The sequence below is a fragment of the Pangasianodon hypophthalmus genome, chromosome 23 (genome assembly GCF_027358585.1).
Source record: "Pangasianodon hypophthalmus isolate fPanHyp1 chromosome 23, fPanHyp1.pri, whole genome shotgun sequence".
Classification (NCBI taxonomy): Eukaryota; Metazoa; Chordata; class Actinopteri; order Siluriformes; family Pangasiidae; genus Pangasianodon; species Pangasianodon hypophthalmus.
In genome coordinates this window covers 17,051,996-17,079,881 of record NC_069732.1, presented here as the reverse complement: position 1 = coordinate 17,079,881, position 27,886 = coordinate 17,051,996, and the positions used below count along the sequence as shown (strand labels likewise).

The window sequence follows — 27,886 nt, the reverse complement described above, 5'->3', positions numbered from 1 at the left end:
TTAAACTCTAGAATTTAAAATGATTTTTTCGGACTTATTTTGTTAGATATACTATCATACTGGTGTCCATAACAGTAAAACGGGTATCAAAACACCAATTTTTGATTTCAGAGGCTGTATAATATATTACAAAATAAATGTGTTTGGGGGAAAAAGTATTAAAATTTTGTACATAAAAAAGACAAACTGTCAGAACTGTACAGAATTGTAGATGATCCTGCTACATGATGAGTTAAATAGTATATATATATATATAATATATATATTATACACACACACACACACACACACACACACACACACACATATATATATATATATATATATAATATATATAAAAGATACAATTAATTTACATGCAAAGAGTCTGAGTATCTCTTCCTATGAGTGAAGTGATCATATACTCAAAACAACATACTCACGATGACTGTTATACTCATAGTGGGCGTGGCCAGTGTGGCGCTCTGCTAGAGATTGACCAATAAAAACGCGTCTTTCACGGTCCATTGTAGGTCCCGCCCCCAAGTTTGGGGCGCGTCATCAGCCTGGCACGTGCAAGTTCATCACCACATAACTAGTTATAGTTATTTGCAGAAGAAACAGTTTTGTAATAAATGACTTTTTATTTTAAGAAACTCGAGATCTACTCAAGAAACTCAAGATTTACTTGAGTTTTCCATTTATTCTCTTATATCTTTTATGTTTAATAATAATAATAATAATAATAATAATAATAATAATAATAATGATAATGATAATAATAATAATTCCAGTGTTACCCAAAAGGTGTGGAAGCAGTGATGCTCAGAAGATCTGAAGCAGCAGCTACATAAAGGTTAAATAAGAGAAGGCTTGTGTGTTGTGTGCTCCTGCTCCTGCTCCTGTGGAAGTCCATGGGCTCCAGTTGCACTGCTGAGACTCAGTTCACTTCCCACAATGACAGCTCTGTATCGGACATTCCTCCTCCTCCTCCTCCTCTCAGGTCAGTCTGAACTTTTCTCTGACTAGAAATGTACTTAAAGTGTACGTGTTTTACCTGTAGATAGCTTTAAACCTTAGCTGTACTAGTAAAATTCCCAGTGTTGAGTACACACTCTTATAAATAAAGGTATCCAGCTGTACTTCTCCTGGTCACTGGCACACATGTGGTTCCATCAAAGGGACCTGTTTTGTACCTGTAGTATGTATCTTTCACCTGGGAAGGTGCATGTGCTGTAGCTTTTAGAATAAAGATTTAAAGGTACATCAGTAATCCTTATGGTACACCATGTAAGAAATCAGAATCAGAATCACCTTTGTCTTGGTGTACTGGTGCTCACAATAACTATAAAATACAAGAAATAATAATAATAATAATAATATTAATAAGGTCAACATTGTAAGGTAAGATAAGAAAGTTATGAAATGAGAAGCCTAAATATAAAGAAACTATAAACCTATGAAAAACTACAAGCATAAATATAAAAATATAAAAATAGAGACTTTAACTGTACATTAGTGCAGGATGTGCAGAAGTGGACCAGTGCAAATGCTTACTACTTTAATATCCTTTATTTATGAGAGAGTAACATGCAAATTTATATTTAAGTATTGAAGTGTGATTTCAATAATAGATGACTGGAGATATAAAATGTTATATATGTCACTAATCATGATTCATGAGCATGAGTAATGAGTATCACTACTTTTGTTGCTTTTTTAAATAGTATTATAAAATTTATGGTATAGTTTTTATCGTGAAGAGTTTAACTATAAGGTCAGTTGTTGGTCATTGGTAAAGCCGTTACTGACCCATGCTACTGAGCAGTGTTTTGGGATCAGCCCATGTCGTAGATCAACTTATATTCCTTAGGACACTAAGAAGCAGATGATAATAGGTCAATAGCCTGTGGTTCACAATGATGTCCAGGATAAACAGCACAGTTTTTTTCAGCATAGAAAGCGAATAAAATGGGTTTAGCTCCAAGTGCTTCAGTATAAACATATGCACCAGAGATAGTTATGGAACAAACATTATAAATACAAAAAATATTAGGTAGTGTATATATTGTACAGCTCTCTGAGATTGTAATGTGAGTATAAATGTCCATTTGTTGCTCATTAGTCACAAAATACAGATTATTGTATATTATTGTATATAATTGTACATTATTCTTATCCATGAATTGCATATTGTATATTGTTGTATATTATTCAATCCATATTCACACTGGACAGGCTGTGCGATAAGAGAGAAAGTTATGCAAGAGAGACAAAACTACTAATAAATATCACTCAATGCTGGCTAATAATCAATAATAATCTTTGTTTGCTTATCAGTCAGTATGGCTTTAATGGTGGCACAGAGGTCTGTGAGGAGTAAGAGAAGTCTACTGGAGCTCGCCGGGATCATTAAATGCACCACGGGCAGGTCGGCCTTATCCTACGTGATGTATGGCTGTTATTGCGGGCTCGGAGGGAAAGGCTGGCCCAGAGACAGGGCAGACTGGTAAGACATTATCAGATACAAATGTCCATATCATACTGATGTTACAGTGCCACTAGTGTTTTTAAAATACAGACACTTCCTAAACTCGCTCTATTTGGTGAAGATGTAAAATATAGTTGAGCAAACTACCATCCTTGGCTGAGTTCTGGGCGTCTGAAAGTAGTTCCACCCAGCACTCACCACATGCAAAACCCACATGAACCTAAACATTATATTTTAGGAAACAGGGATCCATTTCACTCCTCCTCACAGAAATACAGGATTATAGTATCGAAGTTAAAGCAGAATAAGCTATGTGATCTGCATGATATGATTATTGTTTTGCAAAGATACACAAAAGTACACAGTCTAGATAAAAAAAATAAACCACTTGCTTAAGTCAAGGGTTGATATGGAGATATGGAGAAGGTGGTCACAATTAGCTCTTGGCTGATTAAATCCTCCTAAAATAACAGTATTTCTTGAAAACACAAAGAGGAACCATTTCAGAGCAGGAAAAAGTTTTACACCCATTTGTGCAGTGTCTTTATGCAGACATTGTTTCCTGGGTAAATGTGTTCTCTTGCTGCGTTGTTACTATTGATCAGTATTGCTCATGTTTATGTGGATCTCTTTGCAATCTGTTGTTCCTTCTTCAACTTATAAGACTGTATCAGTCATAGTTTGGTCTGCTGCTTGGTTACTGCTTGCTATTTGTAGCACTCTTGTATTTAGTCTAGTGTCCTTCCTTCAACTCTCATGCACTTGTTTATGATCAGTTGTGTTTTTTTTTTTTGGAAACTTGCTTGCGGATGTTCTATAAATGCACTTTTAGGTGTTGCCACAAGCACGACTGCTGCTATGGTGATGCGGAAGTCGCAGGCTGCCAGACAACGACCGACAAATATCAGTGGACTTGTGAGGACAAAGAGGCTGACTGTGGTATGTGTTACAGTAGAGAAATGAAAACTAGCAGCCGTATGCTAAATGGCACAAGAGCTTTGACATGTGTTGCGTCATCCAGATTAACGCTGAAAATAACTGGGTAAATTAAAGAGAAGCTGCTGATGGAAATGCACGAGCAAAAATGCGTATCAGGCCTTAATCTCCTCATGAGTAATTCCCACTGGTTTTGAGGAACACAGTGGATCCATTATAAGAGAAGGGCGGGAGATGTAGGCCTGAAACTAAGTAGAGTCATTTTGTTCTCTCACGTCATGATATTTTAAGTCTGTACAAACCACAGTAATTGCAAGCATAAACACACAGCAAGAACCTAAATACATGGTGAAAGTAGTGGAGGATGTTTATAGTCGATTTCTTAGAAAGTATTCACGTAGCGACATTTTAATAGGCAGTGTGTTTATCATTGCTAAAAATGTTTCCCTCATTTCTTGTATACTCTAATTCTTTGTATAAGAATTGTATAAGAGTTGTATGGTATAAGTAATTCTAATGCTTAGCAGCTAGTACTTCAACTTTGACCTTTAGCTAACACATTATATATTGGTCAATATAACCACTATACAGTATATCCTAGTATACAAGCCTCATCCTAGTATAATATTCCTAAGAGTACAGTTTTTAAAGAAACAATTGCTGATGTTTTTTAATGTGGCTTCTTTCCAGATTCCCTTAAAGACAGATGTGAGAAGATCCTCTGCCAGTGTGACAGAGAAGCAGGCAGGTGCCTAAGAAAGGCCCCTTACAAGAAGAAATATGCCTTTTGGCCAGACTTTCTGTGTGGCTGTGTCCATCCTACCTGCAATATATACTGACGTTGTGTATTTAGTCTATCTATCTGCTATTGAGTAAACATGCTTTATTGCATATTGATCGGTTTTTTTCGGTTTATCATTATTTTCAGTCATACATGTAGTCAAAGTTGTCTTTTGATGGTTTATTACTTTGGAGATTATTAATCGTTATTAGTGTACACTTGAGTGACAGTTTAAAGGAAAAATGGTGGCTCTGTTATACTGTGCGTTATACATTTTGCTGGTATGGTTCAGGTTCACTTGTTCTCTTGGGAAGAGTCGCTGCAAATCAGTACAAAGTTATTAATCAAAGTTATTCTAACTGATCTGAGCTTTATCCTGTGATGAAACATTTCTGTCCTGATCCAAGCTGACAATGTGTCCATCCCAATGACTGTATATATGAGTGGACAATATGGCGCCATTTTCATGTACTGAGGCCTTTTTTTGGCCATCTTGAGGAAACAATCGAGGAAATTTGAGGAAAAAAAAGATACTGCTCTCCATGATTATCATCAGTATGTCACCCATATGAATGTAGAAGTGCTCTTTTATGCACCGTTTGTTCTGTCGGTGGAGTTCGTTTAAAAAGGAGTGACTGGCCAACCTTATCAAACTACTTCAAGTGTTAGCTAGGATCATACCATCAATAGTTAATTGTTATGAAATTTAGCTAGTTTTAGCTGTCTTGGTTTATGCCATCACTTCGTTCACTCACATTGGGTTGCTAGGTATAATATCAGTACAGCAATTAGCTAGCTTAGATAAGAGCTCAGGAGAAGACATGGCTTTGCTACAAAACTGTCAAGAGATTTAGGTGTGACTTGGAAAGTGTGTGTGTGTGTGTGTGTGTGTGTTCATGAGGCTGGACTATTTTGTCCAAAAATGGCAATCGCCTCATCAAACAGCTCCTATAAAACATGTTCATTGTAAGGAATAAAATTCGGGGAGATATCAAGGTCAACTGAACGAGTAAATAGTGACAGAACACTATTCCCAAAAATAATTTGTGGAGATGCTAACATGTTAACATTTAAGTTTGGGTCTTTTCTCATTCACTAACATAGGAATGGGCGGGGTTAAAAATTGTACAGCAGTCAGCCACTAGAGGGCCTCAGAGACATTCAGGCTTCACTTGTGAATCCCTGGTGCAGTGTGATGTCCAATCATATATACAGTATACTGTTACTGGTCCATCCACAGATAGATAACTGATAGATAGATAGATAGATAGATAGATAGATAACACACACAGAGACTCGAGCAGTATGTTGGAGCACATTTGATGAACACTAGTTTTCTAAACCTTACTTTTCACGTTTAAGACTTTTTAACACTTAATTTCCACATTTTAATATAAACAATCATTTTTGATATCATTTTTCATCATATTCATGTATAAAACATCACTTCAACAGTGATACACACTTCTGCATGTGTGTAATACTAACCCTTTAGCTATCCATCCATCCTTCTGTTCATATATCCTCCATCTAAACTAATGTTCCTCTAATCATCCATGTCCTCCATGCAACCATCCACATGTATTCCGTTACCCTAACTGCATGTCTAATCATCCATCCATCCATCCATCCGTCCATCCATGCACTCCTCTCTCTCTGTTGTAGACAGATAGATAGATAGATAGATAGGGTGTAGTCCAAGTTTAGCAGAGTAATAGAGAAACAGGATGTTTTCCACTGTGATATTTTCCACTCTGAAATAAAATAATTATTACTTTTTTTAATTAATTTGACCTGCATTTAAGCCTTCGATGATGGATACACGTCTCTGTTTTTATATTGTTCTCATTCTTTAATTCAGAGATTCCCATCACAGTCTGTTGGATGCAATGTGCATTCATCCTTCAGGAAACTCAAGAGTTAAAAAGTGTGACCCATATTGAAGTGTTTCAAATGTTTTAACTGTTAAAAAACCATTCAGCTTACCAATAGGTTATGAATACATGTGAAACATTCAGTTGATTGTTTACAGAGTTTGAAAGTTTACGGTGTGACTACAGTACTAGAATATTTACTAGACTCCGGGGTAGAAGAGAATCCTACAATAATGTATTGTGAATTCAATTCAGTTTTATTTGTATAGCGCTTTTAACAATAGACATTGTCACAAAGCAGCTTCACTGAAATATATAAACTTATGAATTTTAAATGTATGAATTTATCCCTAATGAACAAGCCAGAGGTGACGATGGTGAGGAAAAACTCCCTGAGACATCATGAGGAAGAAACCTTGAGAGGAACCAGACTCAGAAGGGAACCCATTCTCATCTGGGTGACACCGGATAGTGTGATTATAAATCATTTCTCTTCTATAACTGTGTTCTTCGTGGACAAATAGTGCAATTGTGCAACTAGGAAAACTCATAGTTTTCACATGAAGTCTGTTTTGTTGAAGTTATAAACTGTTCACTGATGGAGACTTGAATGCAAAACTGTTTGTGGGAATTGCAGTCCTAAAGCTATCATAGCAATTGCAGGCCTAAGCCATCTTCATGGTTTCTAAGTGGAACCATCCTCAGTAATCTCATGTAACTTCAGGCTGTTCGTGTGCGGCCATCCTCAGCAGCAGCGAGTGATTTCCAAGTGATGAGAACTCCAACCAGAAGTAGGGCATCAGGACGGATCAGGCAGATCCGGAGAGCAGAAGGGGTCAGGATCACTGGCGTCTCATGAGGAGCATGTGTAGCTCGATCGAGAGAGAGAGAGAGAGTATAAATGATTGATTTGATTTATTATTAAATGAATAAATGATTTGTATGTGTGTATATTCTGACTCTTTACAAGCATGCACAGTGAGGGAGTTCTGCATCTGGCAGCCCTTTAAACACAAATACATCCAGCCTGCATCCACTTTATAACTGATTAGGTTCTACATTGTCATTATTCTTGGCAGGAGTAATAAGAGCATTTACTATAACCGAATCTTCATTCTCAGTCTGTGAGTAATGGCTAATGTGAAAAAAAAAACAACAAAAGACAAATAAATGCCCGGTTATGGATGTCTGAGGGGTTATGGATGATGAATGTGACCATAGTCGGAGTGGTGTGCAGCACATGCTAAACATAATACAGGCGTTAACATCCGGGGAATGCTGGGAATGTTTACGCTTGCGAGGCCACGTGCCTTGTAAAAAAACAAAGGAAGTGTGGCGTCCCCTGGTGTCCGAAACATACCTCTACACATTCCTTACCTGTAGAGATGATCCCCACACTTCCTCCTCTTTTCACCCATCAGGTGAACACACACTCTTCAGTTCCTGTATACATCAACTATATACATATTAAACATTGTGAAACCCTCCTGTAGCAGGTCTGTTTGTATCTTAATCACTCAATGACACCCAGAGAAACACAATGCTACCAGCAGGTGGTGTGTAGTGTCCACTTTTCTGTTAGACAAACCAGCTTAGACCAGCACAAAGCCTCCAGCAACCAGAAATATCATGCTAACTGCATTAAGACCAGCTTTACCAGTACTAACCAGTATAAACCAGCTTGGAATTCATGCTGATCTGAGCTGTTTCGCAGCAGAAATGTGACAAGAAACAAAGACATAACACTAAGAAGATCCTTTTTTGACAAGCTTTTGAAACATATAAGCTCGTAACTGATGTATTATCAATGTATTTATGAAAAGGGTAATTGCATTGAAATATTATGAGGATAAATGAGCATTATATGTAGTATAAGTGTCCTGAGGAGTAAAATATTAAGGAATAGAAATGTTCCTCATTATGTCATGAGTATATAAGGTTACTACATTGCTCTCTTAGTGTACTCTTCCTGTAGCCAAGGAAATGACGTGTGCACAATAAACGAGCATTAACACTGATCTATATGTCTGTTTTAGTATACAGAGCCTACTGTGGACTTTTAGTTTCGAAAGACATCTGGCTCATAGGTTCAACTGAGCTTACCTTATCTTATCACAAATCCACAAATCCCCCTACATACAGTGGATGAGTGTATCCCTCCTTACTGTGCCCCCACCCTGACCTCTCTGACTTGCTCTTTCGCTCTGTACAACCACTGAAAAGGCAACCAGGAATAGCTTAGCAACATTTGTCTTCTTATTACATTGCCAAGCCTAGAGGGTTTAATTTAATTATTGTGTGGTTAAGGTTGCTGATTAATGAAAGTGATGCTTGCTAAGAAAAGCTATATTCATGTATAGAATTGGCCTTTGTATCCCAGTTTTTCCCCGTTCCTTGCATGAGACTATCATGTGAAGTGCCTCACAGTATGTTTCCAGGCAGGACGAAGGCGAGAGTCTTCTCAAGCCGAGGCAATGGACATGCCAAGCTGCAAAAACACTGACTCAATTATGCACTACCATCAGCAGATAATGAGCAGGGAAAGTTATGGAAGTCATATGCCTCTGCGGTCACATGGCAGCAGGACAGAAGAGGCTCTTAATTTTACGGCCGCATGTTTGCTTGTTTACTTCCCTTGAGAGCATCTGGAAATTGCAGAGTGGCGTTTCTTATTGAACTTAATTTAACTCCTTGTGTATGATATTACCTCACTTCGTCTCTAGCAGGCATACTTGTAGATGGATTCCTAGGAATATCAGAGACGAAGCTGAAATAATTCGACAAACTAATAATTCTAACATGAATCATAATCCTGTAGAAAATGAAAGACATTGTCATTTTGTACATCATTATTTGGGACATTTTTGCAAATTGTTTAAAAGATGAGGGGTAAAAAAAAAAGAATGGAACGTAAATGACATTGAGGTTGCGTGAACAATTAAACAGAGAAAAAAAAATTCACAAGAAATACAACATGCTTTTGTTAATTATAATTATTATATATTATATAATTATAATTAATTATAATTTTGTTTCGTTATTTCAGAAATTGTACCCGTTTCATTATTTCAGAAATTGAGGTTAAGAGCTGACTTAAATTAAAAAATATTTTTTATAAAAAACAATATTAATACATCTTACAGGATCACTTAAAACCAATTTTATTTATATTTAAAAACAATATGCACACATTATTAATAATTCATATGAATCATTTTATTAATTTTATGTTCATTAAGTAATGCATTACTTAGTAAAGACGTCATCATGAAGCAGGAGGCTGCACCGAGTGCTCTTAGTTGTCTTTGCATACATGACACATTAGCGACAAATACCCAGTGACCACATGGCTCTTTACATAATTGAAAACTGAAAAGCAAAGACAGCTGAACGGCAGTAAGTATAAAGGAGACAATGTGGAGAATACAATCTCGAATAATCCAAAACGTTGACCTTCCCTTACTCCAACCTCAGCATGATTTCTCCAATTTGTTTATCCCCCTCACAATTTAACATTTATGTGATTCAATTTTATGTCGCCATTGTCCGACACTTACCTACCACCCTTAAATTATTTGCTTAATATTTCATCATGTTTATGTTCGCCATTAAAACACAACAAAAAGTTGCTTAATATAGTACCATTAAATTGAGGGGTGGGGTATAATTGCTGTGTAAGTAGGCAGTAAGTAGCCAACTGTGTAATTTTGCACCCATGTGTAAACCCTCCTAGGCATTTAGCTTCACAACAGCAGAACACATAATTACTCCCATAGTTTACTGTTTAGCACATGAAAGCCTGAGGATTTAGGATTGGAAGATATATTGTGGATAAAGAGAAAATATCATCATGGGTATTTAATGGGCTTTGAAAAAAAGATTTGCTGGACTAATAAAACAATAAACTTATTTGCTTTGTTGCTTTTTTGTGCCCAAATCTGTCTTAATTCCAGCACTCTATAATCGAATTATAACTACAAAACACAGCTAGTCATGGCTTAATTGGTGTAATCTGATCCCAGTTTGCTGTGGCTCTTCCATCTTTAGAGATAGAGCTCATGGTGGCGTCTGGAAAGCATATTGGCTGTTTCTTACCTGCCACGCATGCCAGGAAAGACCATCTCTCAGTGCCAAGGAGTTTGCCCTGTGGAGCAGAGCATTTCCTGGCTGTACATGGTGCTGTGTCACCACACCTGTGGACTCATGACTGACATTAAGTTATTCTAGGAACAGACCTTCCATTTTGTGCATCTTAAACACTCGTTATGTTCTCCCATTTCACACTTCCATGCCTTCCATTATTGCTAAGGTTGCGATATTTATAATGCTATAGTATGTAATGTGTGTTTTTCTCGTGAACTTGCTTAAGCATGCACGTTCATTGTTAATAAGAGTAAAACAAGAGCTCATCAGGATCATCGAGCTCAACGAGATCATCATCATGGACATGAACATGGAGAAGAAAAATTTGATTTTACTGCTGTGGACAAGGTCTAAACTTGTTAAAGGCTGGGAAGACTGTCAGAAAGGTTCCCTGCTACGCTATGACTCATGTCTTAACCTGTCTCACCAGTTTCAAACCAAAGAGGAGAAAAAAATCATCTCTCTATATTTCCTGATCATTTGTACGTATTGGACGGATGAAAATCCCTTGATCTTTGTACACTAAGTTTCTACGGACTCTCTCAAACTGCGCATGCACATCTAGTCTTTATTTCTTCACCCTTACACTCTGAATCCATAAATCTGTTTAGTGAGATAAAACACTAGATCTCTGTTTGACACAAAAGCTATTTGCCCTGCCTACCTTCCCGAATACTATTTGATAAAAGCCCTAGTGGAAACAGTCATGAGAGCGAAAGCACTTTTTGGAGACTACGACTAGGGAATAGTCAGGGAAACTGAGATTCCATTACGACCTGCAGAGCTCTCGTGTGTAAATGCGCTGTATGAGGAAAAAATGGCAGCGACATTTGCTAGTGAATATCAGCTTGCTGTTACACATCTTGGTTTTGTTCAGAACAAACGTTCATTCATTTGGTTTGGCCATGGTAGGGCTTGCATGTGGTTCTGGTTAAAAGCCGAGCTGTGTTGGTTTTCACAGTACAGGCGTGCTTCAGCTCTCAGTTTTACCTCTCTCTCTCTCTCTCTCTCTCTCTTTCTCCTCCTTGACCTCATGAGTGTTGAAAGCGTCGCAATACTTCTACCGCCCAAAAAGACTACCACAATGACAAAGAATGCAGACTAACGTCTTGCTGTGGGGTGATGCCGTCACCGGAAAAGGATGCATGGACCATAAAACCTAAGTCTTGTGTGACATTCTTGGTCATTATTGCCAATGCCAGTGAGCATTTTTGAAGCATTTCCCAATTTCTTTGCTCCTGCACACTGTTAGAGAGAACAGGGAAAACTTGCATTGATGCCATGACAAAGTAATATCGTTAACAAACACAAGATGAAAGATATTTATGGTTAAGTTTAGAGTATGGCTGGAATCCTTTACTATGCTCTGTGTTTACATCACGGATGCATGTACTTTACATTTTTTAGTCTCTTTTTTACCTAGGCATGTCTCTTTAAGAACTGCCTAAGAGGCTCTTAAACCGATTGTGCTGAATCATGGCTGCATGTAGTCCTTGATCACCTCCAAATCTGTCCAATCATCCATGCACACTGGACATTGCATGGAGGCGTTGTATTGGAGTTGTTCATGCAAAGACACCATGTAGGACAATTGGACCATTCTCCTTTGTACGCACTCAATTTTAAATTATTCCTTTTCCTTAGGAGCATCAGGAAAACGCACATAACTTGCAGGTACAACTGTGTCTCAAAAACAAGATATACTGTACGTATAATTACAAATGGTTGGGTAAAAGTAAGGGTGTTATGCCTTATTTTTTTGGAAAGAAATTTGTATGCTTAAAGCCTGTTAGGAATACACTTTCCAGTGATTATGTTGTGCAAGAAACAGTTGAAATAGGTGACTCCTACGGTGAAACAGTGGCTGGTGGGAGTTACAAGAAGTTACACAAGCAGTTTCTTACATGTCTGAAGAAAATGTATCAAAATGAAAAACTACAAGATGGAAAAAAAAAAAAGCAAAACAAAAGACATTGCTGTTTCACAAATGATTAAACATATGGTGTTCCATAAATAATGAAAGAGGTATGTTACAGTTATAACAATTTCTTACTCTGATTATTTTGTTCTCTATCTTGTTTATCTATCTTTTTAGTGATTAAGGTGATTAAAAAATAAGGTCATTAATAAAAAATTGATTGTATTTTACCCTAAAGTCCTCTCATGAGTTTATTATATTTACTTACAATATTATTATTTTTTTTCAGCTGTACACAGAAACTTTAACTGTATTCTTCTCTTTTTATTTCACATGTAAAATATATTAGTGAAAAAACTGCTAGTCACATGCTTTACCCCATGACTTTTCACATAATTGAAAAATGAAAAGAAAAAAAGTAAAGGTAAAATGGTAAAATGTACACAGAACACTGTATGAAATGGAGTTCGGAGGTCTGCGATTAGTGGGAAGGTCTATTAAAGTCTATTATTGCCAGATCGGCAGTATGGCACTTAATTGTGCTCTTACTCACAGGCCTGCATGTGCGAGCAGGCTGAAAAGCACCCTGTGGCTTTGTGCTGAATCATCAGGTGGCTTGACTCCAGGCTTTGGCAATCACAAGAAAAACTGCTATACTTTAGTCTACTAGCAAATATGGCAGCCACACCACATGTGACTTAATGAGGTTGTAAAAGAGACAGCTACTTGAAGGTAACAGAGGTGAAAAGTTGTTTTTTTATTTTCGGAATGACTCTTGAAAGACACTTCAGAGAAAGTAAAATGGAGACCTTGCCATTAGAGCAGAGTATACTGTTTGTCTAATTCCGAATGCGTTGCTCCCAACCAAATAAAGTTACTATTCATAAAGCTGCTTTCTGTAACACTTTCTGTAGCTGCTCAGAAACTTTCAAGGCAATAAAAAAAGGTATTTAATAAAGTGTACGCTCTGATAGCATGCCAAGCCTCTACGGGAGGCACAGGATTGGTCATAGGAGTGTGTGTCCACCTGTGACTTGTGTCAGATAGCAGTGGAAGTAGGTTTACACTTTCCCTCATGTTGAACTCTAAATATAACCATAGAGGCAGGGGTAAAGGGTAAACATATCCCTCTTGAGTTGCATGAGGGCAACTTGTCGTGCAAGATTTTTCAGCATGCTCTGGCCTACAGGGTCTCTTGCAACATCACAATATCATAGAATCAAAGAGAGGAGACAATGCATCAGGTTTCTGAATATGTCTGAATATTCAGCAAGCATGGTTAAGTTTTTTATTTTTGAGACTCATAGACTCACTGAGTCTTACAGTACCACTCCAATAATGCTCCTTTATACATTTAATAATAAGATAAAATAAGATTTCGTAAGAGCAGGCACCCATGCTAGAAATTCAGCCCTGGTTTCAGCACAAATGACCCAAAATGTACCACCATCAGTGACTTTCTAGCACCAATCTTTTCTTTTTTCTCCAGTGTCACTGATAGTAATGACAAATTAAAATGTTCTGGCTTTTTTTCCTGCTCACTCGGCACACTTGCAGTTGAATTCAGTTTTGGTGGTCCTGTACGCATTGTATTTTTTCACTCTTGCTTTTATATAGCATTCTGGAATATTTAGCACTAAACAATGAGGTTTTACCTCTTCTCAGTTCAAGCGCTCTCTCTCTTTCTCTCACCGAGCTTGTTGTATCTGGTTCTGTGTTAGAACATGGAGACTGCCCAGCTCAGCTTATTAAACAGTGAAATGGCACTCTCGAGGGCCAGGGGTGTGAATGCTCTCCTTGCTTTAGCAAGTCCACTATAGTATTGTAGTATTACCGCTGTATTGCTTGACGTGGTAGATTTATAGGTCAGGCCTCACTATTATTGAAGTGACTAAATATACACAATTTCAGGTAAGATTTCTATCTTGCGGTGTCACGGAGGCAGAAAAGATACAAAAGTTATAATCAGTTCAGACAAATTTCCTTTTGCTCCTATCAAGTTTTATGTGTTAAGTTTAACAGCACCACATTCATGCCAATGAGACATATATAGTGAGCACTACTTAAGTCAGAATACAAATATGTTGTTCTCAAATGTTTAGGAATAGTAAGAAGTAATAATAAAAGAGTTTGACTCGGCACCACTGTGTTATCTGGAGTCAGTTCAGTTTGGCAGGCGCCTCTTGGCTGTGTGAGGTGTCAATAATGACTTTCCCATCTGAACTTCTCTCTAAATCCAGCCTGACCTGAGGGTTATTAAACAAATATATCTGTACAAAAACCTCTCTATCTTATCCATCTATTCTAGGCGCACATTATAACAAGATACCGGCTGTGTTTAATACAGACTATTACGTTCATTTTGTGTATTTGTTAGTCAAAGCAGAAGCTAAAGGCTGGGTTTGGTATTTTTTTTAATTAATTTGTTATTTAGCTCATTGTTGGCATGCTAGACATTCATTTCAATAATTTGCTCTAGGTAGACACATTTACCATCACTGGGAGTTTTTAAAACAGTACTCAAGTTCGCACACTTGTCCTAAAGAATCTCATAGCTTCAGTTTGGCCGTTTATATAAAATCTAAAGTACTAGGAAATGCAAATACACGAGTGATACTCACTCACTCACTCACTCACTCAGAGTGACCGCTTTATCCTGGTCAGAGTCATGGTGGACCCGGATCCTATCCCAGGAACACTAGGCATGAGGTGGGAATACACCCTGGATGGGATGCCAATCTATCACAGGGCACCATGCACACACACATTCACACCTAGGGGCAATTTATCTTAGCCAGTCCACCTACTGGCATGTTTTTGGGAAACGGCAGGAAACTGGAGAACTCGGAGGAAACTCACAGGGACGAAGGGAACTCTACACAGACAGTAACCCGATCTCAAGATCGAGCCCAGGACCCTTGACATTATAAGCTGATCTGTGATGGTATCCTATATTTCACAGGTTATTTCACAGATTATAAACATGCACATACATTTTTGGATTTTGTTTACAATTGTGAACCATTTATACATAAAGTTGTTAATTTCTAAAAGTTATCTTTATTTAATTCTAACACTATTGTTTTGTATTATTTGTATTTGAAATATTGTAATTTAATAGGAGTTTTTGATTAGCCAGTGCATTTTGACAGACCATCATTGTAGCGAAATTAACAAAACAATACTGCAACCATAAAAGATTTGGCACGTCCTATATAAAGTGGTTGATTTATTTCTTAACTTCAGGATGTGGAGAACCCAGTTCAGGTCTCGTACTGGCCTATAATGATGGTGAACTGGGCCAAAATTTAGGTCACTCTTAGTCTTTTCAGTTTTAGGAAGTAACACATTAGTGAATATTGTAATCTCATTACAAAAACCAAGTCCTTATAATTACAGTAGGATATACCAGATGTGAAACAACATGCTCAAAAAAATATAAACTGCCAATCAACTGCATAACATCTGACACTATAAGTTTCTTCAGTCAATCATGGTTTCTTGCAATAGATCTAGTTATCTCAGATGATTGTTAAAAGTAAAAAGCAAAAGCAGTTAAAAGCAAAAAGCAGTTAAAAGTCAAAAGCAGTGTTAATACCTGGATAAGTCCTTACGTACATGCACACACATGCCCAGTTCTTCCACAGAAGGTAGTAGTGATGTTTGATGTAGTATGTGCAATAACTATTACCATCATATAGCAATCATCCCAAAGAACTTTTTCACTGAGTTGGCACATATTTCAATTGAAAATGAACCTTGGCAGCAGTTTCATATGTAACTTGTGTTGTATTTAACCCCTTCTAACTGTATTACACCTGGATAATATATACCAACATGTGGAACAGGAGTCACGAGAAACAGGGTTCACTGTACGACTTCCCCCAACAGATGAGCAAGGATTCATCCATATTTTCAAATTAATATTCAAGAAAATCTCATAATTCAAACAGTAAATTTTGTTTATGAATATTATTTAATAGTCATCAAACGTGTTGTGGGAAATCACAGCATCTGAGCGCGGCTGCCTGCAAGTTGATGTGCTGCATCCTCAAGACACACTCATTGTTGATTAGCTGCAAGTCTATTCAAAAGACAGTTTATATGTCTGGATGCAGCTTCGCGAAAACACATCTCAACTTAAGCCAAAAAGACATAGGACCATCCTCATCATGGAGTTTCCATTTCAGTGCTCACACATTGTTGTTGCAGTATTTTTAATACTCATTCGCGGTTGTGCAACAAAGAGATTTTTTCCTCTGTTGCTTGTACACACTGAGCTGGTTCCTGTCATATCTCATACAGCAGTTTATCAGAGTGGTTAAGCATTGAAAAGTAAGTGTCAAACATAGTCAAATTTGAGCTCCATCAAACTTTAATTAAAACCACTATCCTTAAAGTATAAAAACAGAACTGCTCTATCTGTAAGTGAAAAACGGTGGCTTAGCTGATGTGAAGCAATTTTGTCACTCCTCACATGTACACAGCCAACTCACTGTCTCATGATATGGTAGGAGACAATTAACATTGGTAGATAAACATCCTATAACTTAACTCACCATCTCACAAGGGTGTTGAAGTGAAATGAATTTTAAAAGTGGAATGTGATGAGTTTAAAGTGTCACTCAGTGTAAACTTTTCAGTCTTGCCTTGAATAGTTTAAATGGTAAATTTGTCTGAAATGCATATGCTCAGAGATGACCGCCATACTTACATCACTGGCAGGGATGTTAACCTTTTAGAATCTGGAGAAAGTGCATGGTCACACCCAGGTAGCTACAACGCAGACTTCCTGGAGCGACACACCTCTATATAAGACCCAGGAGGAGAAGACACTCCTCTTAGAGGGACTCCTCTAAGACCACCCAACTCTTCTATATGCCAGTGTGATGATGTCTGCCACCCTACATCTTTAGTGTATAGATTGATGAGACTTGCTGCTGACAGACTAAGGAGTAAGGAGACTAGGTCTTGGGCAATGCATCAAGTTGGAACATAATTTGCAGAACAAATTCCACTCAATGGCATACAACGAAAATTTAGCCAAAGGGGCCAGAGATCAGACACAGATGACTGTTTGGCATTCATTCGGGACAGCAGATCTGTTCAGAGAGGTAGGCATCAGGTTGTTTCAACAAATAGTGAAATCAGCAATGGGAACCAAGGTCTTGCTGGCCACAAGCAGGACTGGGGCCTAGTTGTTGAATTCTGTACAGTGTGGGAACAATCAGCAGTAAATACCACGTGGTGAAGCCAGGTGTGCACTAGGAAATCCTGTCCTACCACCAGGCTGTCTGGCTCTGCCAGAGCCAACCACAAACGGCAATGTGTTGATATGGCACTGGTGAAAAGGTCCACTGCACCTCACCCATCCTCTCCCGGATCTAGGCTACCACCTCGGGTCCACCATACCATTGTTGCACCCAGAGGATAAGTTGCTCTCAGTGAGGCCAGTCGTGACAGTAAAGCACGCCATCGCCAGCCCCTTACCTTCAGAGACATGCTCCACAACATTATTTAGTGGTGAGTGAATGTTATCTAGAGCATCCTTCATGGAGTAGATAAGGGGGTGGGCCTCTTGTAGGCATTAGGACATGGAGTCAGGGTGTGGTGTCCTAAAGGCGCCATGTAAAACGGTCCATTTGGTCATGTTGGCTTTATGATATCGAAACCTCTTTAATGGCAGGTCCAAAGAGGGACACTATGATGGAACACAGATTCCAGAGGGCTGACAGCACACCAGGCACAGCAGATAAACCATGTTAACTGACAGCTGCCCCATATCCTGGCCCAGGTGTCCCACTGGCAGGAGTGAGGTGTCAAAATGCAGCGTGATGCTAACAAGGAAAAAAAAAAGACTTCAGGCTAATGGACGCTATAGAGCCCTGTAGCGTTCTATGAAAAATGCTCATGACATGAAAGAAAGCACAATCATCAAAGTAGAAAGAAATGAGAGGAAGCTTTGAAGGACAAGACACCTGTGGTAACAAGCTGCTAAGAGAATCGCTCCATATCGTGTAAAGGTAGTTCAACACGCACGCTGGTGAGAAGAAGGAAAGGAATGATTGGTGTATAGTGGAGGTATTTATTGCATATACTGCTTCATATGTCACTATGTGACTTTGTTGGAAGATCCAGGCATGCATCACATGCACACAAGGAAATGGAGGTGAAATAGAACGAAACATATACAAACATTTAATAAGATTTAACAAGTCTCTGGAACAGTACAGGATGGACGGATGGAGCACCTTTCTTCCAAAAGATATGTGTTCAGTTGGTGTGCTTTGATGACGTTGGTGGTGAGGAGTGCCGTCTAACACGTCAGTCCAAAATCTCCCACGTGTGTAGAATTGGGTTGAGATCTGATGACTGTGAAGGCCAGAGCATATGATTTACATCATTTTCATACTCATCAAATCATTCTGTGAGCCCTCTTTCCCTGTGGATGCAAAAGACCACCCCCATCAGGACAGAAATTTCAATCATAGGATAAAGGTCATCAGTCAGAATAACTTTTGCAGCTCCACTTTCCTCTAATCAAACAAATCGAACCATATAACAGTCAGTGGTTTTCTTTTAATTTGTCACCTGTTTGTAGATTATTATCTGAGATTCAGACAACTAACTTGCATTGAAACATGCAGAGATTGCGATATAGTTCTATATTTCTATATCCTCCCTTATCTTGAAGGATTTTAACATTATATTAGTAAATTGCTGATAAATTTACTTTTTATTAATCGGTTTAATTTTTGTATATTTCTTTCCTAATTTTTAATGCATATAAAAGGCATTTCATTTAGGGTTATTTTTGAACAATAAACTAATATAATGTTAACAGATTTAACAAAATTTTATAATGAGTCATTTAATTTGTACTGGATCACCTTCACTCACAGAAAGTTAGAAAACAGAGCTGGGTTGTACTGGGTTCTGGTTCTCATTTACAGAATACATTTCTTGCATATTTATTGAGAAAAATAATTTCTTAGACTTTTTCGATTTCTTAGACTTTCTTAGACCATGACTGAGAATGTAGCAATATCCAGATCGAAAATGTAAAGAAAAGCAAAATCTCTTTTTGTCATAGTACCTATTTAAAGGTGGTTGTAACAGTAAAATCCATTTAATGTAACTTGCTTTTAGGAAAAGTTATTCATTTATTAAAAGTTATTCATTTAAAGTTAAGCACAGAATTAGAAAACTAATTTTGTATATGTCTGTATATTTAGAATTAATATATATGAGGGCCCAGGGTTCATACACATTCCTTGTACAATGTTCTCCAAAGATTACACCAGAATTTATATATATAGCTCAAATCATCCAATTGCTCCTTATTAAACTCTAGATTTTATATTGTACAAACTAACTTTGGAGATCAGTCAGTATCCCTAATTACCTTGACACAACAATATAGTTTCAGCAGTTGGATATAATTTTACAGTTCAATTTTGTAAATGTAAACAATATTTCAGTATTACAAGTTTAAAGAAATGTGCCTGCCGATTTAATAAACATCTAGGACTGCATTTTATTATTAGTCCTGGAAATAATGAGGAGATTTTATTTCAAGTTTGTCAGCTGAAAATAGTCAGCACAGACCCAATTGTCGAAATGAGTCCCTGGGCTGAGTAACTGTTACATAACGAATATAACGAATACCATTCAGCTGAGTCAAAAATGTCAGTACTATCATATATAAGTGTGAAGGTTAACTGGAAAATTTTCAGTGTGGCAAGTTAAAACAAAACTCTCCCAACCAAATGTCAGGTTCGATTCTTGGAATCACATCATGTTTACAACTACAAGTAGGACACAACCTCACAAATGTGCCCGAAAGTGGCAGTAAATTCTATCTTGTCCTTTCTACATTTACTGTGGACTGAACATCACAGGGTTAGTAAAACTTGTTTACTGGATTGAACCTGGTTTAAAAGCAATGCACCTTGTTAGTTACCTGCTTAAGGCCTGATATTTCCCAAAAACTGTGACTAAAAACATTTCCAATGCAATGGTTTAATTTAATTAAATACGATAAGCACTAAAACTACTGGTCAAACAGGTTCTTCCCATGACATCTAATAGCTCATCACACTAGTCTGCTTATTTATTGTAAAAGACAATAAACTGGCTAATCATACTGTCCTCTTGTCAGTTATGGCTGTGAGCAATAGCACATAATTATGCATGACAAGCGTAAATGACCTGGGCATTCTGTCACGTCTCTCTCCGTTTTGCATGGAGCTGTGAATTTCCTTTGCCTGGAATGCCTTCATCTATTCCCTCGATGCACAATGCCCTTAGTTAAAAAGTCCTCTGTAAATTCTTTGATGATGTAAACTTTAGATACATAAAAGTAAGGATGATATACTTAGAGATGAAAAAAAAGATGAAAGCATTAAAATTTAGCCAACTTAGTAGATGTAGCTCCCAGAAGGCATTACAGTTAAAAACAAATAGCGATACACCCGAGCTGTAAGCAACTAACCTGGGGACATAACCCAACACAACACAGCACTAAACTAAATGTTGGATGAGAAAATATAGAGAGGTTTTGTGTGAACACAATATGCCCCTTTTATCTGTTGCCTTATTAATGTTAAATTAGTAAAGTTTCAAAAATTAAGCTTGCTCCATATCACATGCTTAATTCACCCTTAGAATGTCCTGCATTCTTCCTCTTCAGAAAGTCGCACAGATAAATCCTTGTTTTAAAATATTTATATCGTTTTAGCAATCTCACAATTGCAAATTAAAAAGTATTTACTAAGGATGTAACGATACACAAAATTTAAATTCGATATGATATGATATGATACAACACGATACGACGGTGTGTCAGTATGAAACCTTTTCGATAATAGCACAAATACGCAATACCTGAATGTGTGCCTTAAGTTTCCCTTTTCAGTAGGATAAAATATTCAAAATGATAAGGGTAGAACAATTGAAACTTAATAATGATAGTGTTTGTGTGATCCATTCAGACTCTAAAAGCTGTGCATTACAATGTAAAGAAATGAAACATGGCTAATTCAACATTAGCTCTCCGGCCATGATAGGTTATGCGTACTGGTTACAGGTCTCAAATTTTTCACCTCAACTACATCTCAAAAACTGCACAAAAAGACCTGAAGCTAGTCCAGAAAATCAAGAATACAAAAAGAGAGTCACATTAGTTACAGCCACAGTATTTACACAATCCTACAATGTTACAGTTGGTTTAGGTTACATTGAGAAATGATTTAACTTTTCTTCCTTTCCTTATATGAAATCCAGGGAAATTGTTCTGTCACTATCCCTGCCAATTTCGCTTAAGTTCGGCTTGGATTTCAGAGGCATTTCGGGGAAAAAATGTTAGGAGTTAGGATCAACTAGGATGAGTATTTCTTTTATCAGCAAGTGAAATTATGCTGTTGATAACATTTTCAAGCTAAGCAAAGGAGCCTAAACTTCTGCTCTGCCCCTACGGTATAGTCTGGATGATAGCTTGTATGATATTCAATCTGTGCTCTATGTCATCACTGAAGTATCAGCAAGGGGCTCAATCATTGTTGCCTTGAATGCCATACATCATAACTCAAGCATACCAAACATAGATTGCCTGTAATGGTTCCAAGTGATTCTTCCAGTGAGCCTGAAGCACTATCCTGGCAATAAAGTCATCTCCAATCTTTATTGGATCTGGAGCTTAACAGAATATGGTCTGCTGTGAATCTGACATTTTAATTTAACTTTAAAAAAAACATTACCACAGTGCCTCACCATTTTATTTTAGTGCTGACCTCAACCATAAACCAATACATTAAAGTAGCCTGGAGATTAGTGCAAGAGCAATAAGGATTTTTAGGGGCATTATGATGGTGAAACTGAAACACAAGTGCCCCCAAAAGCCCCTCATTCTCCCTGCGGCGTTACATTTACACCGTTCTGATTCATACTGCTACAGCTATACACACTAATGGCCTTCTCTGGCTTCTCTGGCTCATGTTTTATTGTTGCTGAACCCAAATGTGGTGATTTAGATGATTTAGGAGCAATTTCTGCAAAATTTGGCAATGTCAAAAGAAAAAATGTTACTGTATAGGCTTGGATTGTATTCTGCTTTGCTTTTAGGTTAAATGTGGATAAATATCTACCTGTAGAGTGATTTCAGGTAAATTGGGACAGTTAAAATTAGCAGCATTTATTTTCTGGCCTAAAAAATAAAATTCAAAACGTATGTTACTAAGCTCCTTCAGTGGAAGCGCCTGATAAAAATAACACAACTTCATTCATGTGACATCATATAAGGGGGTGTGGTCATCATTAAAATGACATATGATTTGGCTAGTTTATTTAATAAAGTAATAAGATGATCTTGAATAATTTAAGTGAAGTGAGTGAGTGAGTGAAGTGAATTTGGCATATGTGAATTTGTGAATTTATTTCACATATTTATGATGCATGATGTCTGTTCAAATCATGTACAGATATTTATAATTTAATCATTTTCAAGACTAGTGCAGGTTAAGTTAAAAGTTCTTAAAATACAATAACTGGAGAGAGATAAAGTGAAAGAATATAACATGAAGTGACACATGAAACACCCTCAACTATGATTAAATGATGCACTGAGAGGTTTTCTATGCATTAAATTGTGTTTTTATGAAGCATATTAGGAAGCAGAAAAATAAAGTTGACTGGGAAATACAGAACGTTACTCAGACCTTATATTTAGTATGAAGATATTTTTACTTACTGAACGGTGATCGTATACTTTCAGAGATTTCTGAGATTGATGGTATTTATTTTTGAAATCGTAGGTTATGCTTCTACAGCAAGAAATGAATTATAAACTGTTGCTTTGGGGTGGTTTTCTACTGTGATGATTAATTAATCTATTCACACTGAATTTTAGAAAACATTGGTTATGAACGTGGAAAATATTCACTATTTTCCTAAAACCTTTTACTGTTGTACTTATTAAGAATTGAATTACTGAATTTTACTCACACAAACATCTTAATTTGTATTCAGTTGTACTCAGTCTACCGTGTTTAATTAAAATACGCTGATTATGAATTTTGATAAGAATTTGAAAAAATCTTGTTACTGAAAAGTGAAATGTTAATAATTCCACCAGTAAGTATGCTACACGTAAAAAATGTTCTAAACAAGCAATTGAGGATGAAAACTAATGAAAACGTGTCCCAAATTCCTAAATATGTCATTAAAAATGTTTTCAGTCAGTCTTGACAAAATGGTAAGCCACCTTTTTGATAAACTTTTTTCCTCCATAGTCAACACCGTGAGGATTTCAGAAATACTTCATTTGTTGGCGTATTTGTTTCACTAACGGCAAGAAAGCTTAGACAAGTTGGAAAAAAGTGTCCCAATATATCTGAATTCATTCGAAATATAATGAAATGTGAGTGAACAACGTAAGATCACAGCAAATTAGCCAACAATACGTAGCTTAATGTCACAACCTTCAATATCAGCTCACTGAACAAATGACATATTCATTACGAAACAAGGCAAAACCATGATTCCATGATGAAGCTGATTATGAACAAGTTGAAGAAGTTATAAACAGTCAAATTTGTATGGTTCACTTCTCTTTTAACAACAAGGTTCACAACACCTTGTGCATATTTGATCACACACACACCATCTGACGCATCAAGATATTCTCTTATATTTATGAATATCAGAATAATAATATGATGATGGCCCAGTTGTACACTGAATGGGTGAGCACCAGAAGCGGGACTTTGCGGGCCAGTTGGATTGAAACCGAAACACATCTCGCCCCCAAAACCCCGCCACTGGCATCACAAAAAAATTGACTGCAATAACTTCAATAACATCCAAAATAATGTTAATTACTAATCATCAGCCTAGCTAACTTATAGCCTGAGAGCTCCATTATCCAGCATTACACCTTCAAGACCTATCTTCCTGTCAGACAAGACACTTATTCACTGTAGGGAAACCTGTAACCAGAGCTAGAACAAGTTAGATATTCAGGTATATACTTATCTATTCAGCTGAATGTTGTGTATCTAAGGAGAAAAGAAAAGAAACACAGAATGCAACAGAGTTCAGGTGGAGTCTGTCTGTCTCTGTCTGTCTGTCTGTCTCTCTCTCTCTCTCTCTCTCAGACACAATCTGTCTGTCTCAGTCGGGAAAGCGACAGTCCAGAAATGTCACTTTACATGACAATGCATGCACAAAAATCCAAGCAATACAGTATGACATGCATTCATTCGTTGTTGTTGTTGTTACTGTTGTTTTTTTTGTTAAATATTTTCTTCCAGCGACGCACATTCTCTTCACATCTGTGTAACTGCGTAACGCCAACAAGACGCCCTGAGAGCATGCATTCTGCGTTTTGCGTTTTGGACAACAATATATTTCTGTTCCCCAGAACTTACCGTATTGATCAGGAGAGAATCGCGCGCGCATGTACAGTGTGTGTGCGTGTGCGGGTGCGTGTGTGTGCATGTGTGTGTGTGTGTGTGCATGTGTGTGTGTGTGTGTGTGTGTGTGGAGACTGGCGTTAATCAAGACGTGCTTTCTTCATCCAGAGAGCTGCATCGTGGCGCGCGCGGAGCGGAGAGATGAGTCCCTGTGCTCGGGCTGACTCACTTCTCCCCCGGCAGCTCCGCGCTCACACCACGAGGTGAAAATTAGGCCGGGGGGGAAAAAAAAGGGAGGGAGAAACACTTTCAAACACACACCAATTGTATGCTAAAAAATTTTTTCCCTATCTTTCCAGGCTCGATTGAACGATTGCTGCTATTAGGTAGGCGCGAGATGAACTGCAGGACGCGCGCTCGCGCCTCCTCTGTTGCTTTAAAAGGGGAGTTGCATGGAAAAGAAGTAAACGAGGCCCTGACCATTTACACTTTCCTAGAAATCATCTCCAAATATAGAAACTGTCCTGGCGTGTAACAGAAGCATTTCATCCTTTGTGAATGCATCAGTGAATATTTATGCATTTTATTTAAAAAAAAATATATACATATACATATATATTTTTTCCCTCCTATTAAAAGTCCATTATAAACCTTACTTTATATCTCATGTGCCTGAATAAGGCTTGTAATATTGTAGATGTAGGAGCTGCTGCCCCCTGTTGGCGTGTCCTCGGTATTACATGTCGGTGGATGAATTTCAAAGAAAATATCAAGATTTATTCCTAGAGATAGTGAAAGGAATTCACTTGGCAGTGTATCTGGAATGGAGTATGATATGATAAGATATGATATGATACTACAGTTATTTATATCAGACTGTTATTTGCACATGATTGCTATTTGCACATCTGTATTTTATCCGTTGCATCGTATTGCATGCATCATGCTGTTTCCCTCTACCTGTATACTGTTTATCTCAACTTACTGCACCATCACTCATAATTATTTCATTTACCTTAATTGCCATTTGCATTACTGGTATGCATCATACTGTTTACCTTTACCTGTACACTGTTAACTTATTGCACCACAACCTTATTTATTTCACTGAACTTATTTGTTATTTGCACTACTGGCTGGATGCTAAGTGCATGTTGTTGTCTCTACTCATACTCTGACAATGACCGTGAAGTTAAACCTAACCTTATTAGGTTATTATTATTATTGTTCATATGATTTCCTATAAAAGGACAACTTCTCAGTAAACAGCAAATTCTCAGTAGATTTCAGGTTGCATTACAATTCATCAATTCATCAGTATTAAAACCCTTTCATGCATAAATGATTTAAAAACATCCAGATTCTTAAAATTGCATGTCATATCATATGAATTTTCACTCTTTATAAATATCATTTAAATAAAAAAATAAATAAATTAAACACATTGTCCGTTTGTAGGAATACGGTTAAAACATTCTACCTGAAATTAAAAAAAAAAAATTACAGTGTGTATACACTGCAAAAAAATGACATCTTAGCAAATGAAAAAAATCTTGAATATAGTCAGATTTATGTAGTATTTCCTATTGTAAGATTACAATTAACCAAATATAGGATTATTAAACCTATTTCTAGACATTTTTACTCATTTCAAACTTTAAATTTTCTTGTTTTATTGGCAGATCATTTTGCTTCTTTCTAGAAATAAATGCTTAAAACTAGCAAAATGATCTGTGCACATCCACACTGTCATGCTGGAACAGGTCTGGGCCTCTTAATTCCAGTGAAGGGAAATCTTAAAGGTACAGCATACAAAGACTTTCCAGAGAACTGTGTGTTGAATATCTCCACTCTGTTGCAGCAGGACCCATACAGTACTGTGTAAAAGTCTTAGGCACCCTATTTTTTTTTTTTTTTGGTACAAACTTTGTTCTAGATTTTTATTTTATGACTTCTACATTATTGATTCAGTCCAAAAACTTTTTTATAATTTCAAACATTAGTTTTCCAGCACAAAATTAAATGTTACAGAAAAATGTTTGTATATCAGTAAAGAAAGCAGCAGATTCCATAAGAGACACTTTTCAGATAAAAACATAAATTCTCAGTAGATTTCAGGTTGCATTACAATTCATCAATTCATCAGTATTAAAACCCTTTCATGCATAAATGATTTAAAAACATCCAGATTCTTAAAATTGCATGTCATATCATATGAATTTTCACTCTTTATAAATATCATTTAAATAAAAAAATAAATTAATTAAACACATTGTCCGTTTGTAGGAATACGGTTAAAACATTCTACCTGAAATTAAAAAAAAAAAAATTACAGTGTGTATACACTGCAAAAAAATGACATCTTAGCAAATGAAAAAAATCTTGAATATAGTCAGATTTATGTAGTATTTCCTATTGTAAGATTACAATTAACCAAATATAGGATTATTAAACCTATTTCTAGACATTTTTACTCATTTCAAACTTTAAATTTTCTTGTTTTATTGGCAGATCATTTTGCTTCTTTCTAGAAATAAATGCTTAAAACTAGCAAAATGATCTGTGCACATCCACACTGTCATGCTGGAACAGGTCTGGGCCTCTTAATTCCAGTGAAGGGAAATCTTAAAGGTACAGCATACAAAGACTTTCCAGAGAACTGTGTGTTGAATATCTCCACTCTGTTGCAGCAGGACCCATACAGTACTGTGTAAAAGTCTTAGGCACCCTATTTTTTTTTTTTTTTTGGTACAAACTTTGTTCTAGATTTTTATTTTATGACTTCTACATTATTGATTCAGTCCAAAAACTTTTTTATAATTTCAAACATTAGTTTTCCAGCACAAAATTAAATGTTACAGAAAAATGTTTGTATATCAGTAAAGAAAGCAGCAGATTCCATAAGAGACACTTTTCAGATAAAAACATAATGAAGGCTGCTGGGTTTCGCTGCAGAAATAAGAAGCGAGTTGACAGTCAAAGTCTCCAGAAGAACTGTGGCTGCTTCTGCACGATGCTCAGTAACACTTACAGCTCATTTCCTTATAAAACTGCACACACTGCACCTGAGACTACTATATATATATATATATATATATGTTTTTTAAGTGAAGGATCATCACACCAAATATTGACTTTGCTTCATTTATTACTGTTTACTGCTCTTTATAGTATTTTTTTTTAATGTAGAAACATTTAATTTCATTATTTTTGAAGGCATCTTTACTCTACAGCTTTTCTTTGCATGGGCCTAAGACTTTTGCACACTACTGTATATGGGTGTGATAGTCAGGTGTCCACATACTTTTGGCCACACAGTGTATGTGTCTTGGAGAGGTTCTGGGGGAAAGGAAA

At 36.9% G+C, this 27,886-nt stretch overlaps 1 protein-coding gene and 1 long non-coding RNA gene across 2 annotated transcripts; one reads left to right on the top strand and one right to left on the bottom strand.

The window, feature by feature from the left end:
- The first annotated feature begins 627 nt into the window (after nucleotides 1–627).
- Nucleotides 628–6,170, top strand: pla2g10 (phospholipase A2 group X). The gene is made up of 4 exons (XM_026930123.3): nucleotides 628–982; nucleotides 2,320–2,488; nucleotides 3,303–3,409; nucleotides 4,097–6,170. Exons 1-4 carry the CDS (start codon nucleotides 937–939, stop codon nucleotides 4,243–4,245), a joined length of 471 nt encoding a protein of 156 aa, XP_026785924.1. The 5' UTR covers nucleotides 628–936; the 3' UTR covers nucleotides 4,246–6,170.
- Nucleotides 6,171–6,297: 127 nt separating this feature from the next.
- On the bottom strand, nucleotides 6,298–24,955 carry LOC128317260 (uncharacterized). The gene is made up of 2 exons (XR_008300805.1): nucleotides 24,548–24,955; nucleotides 6,298–24,175 (listed from the first exon to the last, which is right to left on the bottom strand). It is a non-coding gene; the product is annotated as an uncharacterized LOC128317260 (long non-coding RNA).
- Nucleotides 24,956–27,886: the final 2,931 nt, after the last annotated feature.

Excerpts from the sequence above, each read along its gene's own strand:
- pla2g10 (XM_026930123.3), top strand. The coding sequence starts at position 937 with ATGACAGCTCTGTATCGGACATTCCTCCTCCTCCTCCTCCTCTCAG. Across the intron at positions 983-2,319 it reads CCTCCTCCTCCTCCTCTCAG|TCAGTATGGCTTTAATGGTG; the intron begins GTCAGTCTGAAC and ends TTTGCTTATCAG. Across the intron at positions 2,489-3,302 it reads CCCAGAGACAGGGCAGACTG|GTGTTGCCACAAGCACGACT; the intron begins GTAAGACATTAT and ends ATGCACTTTTAG.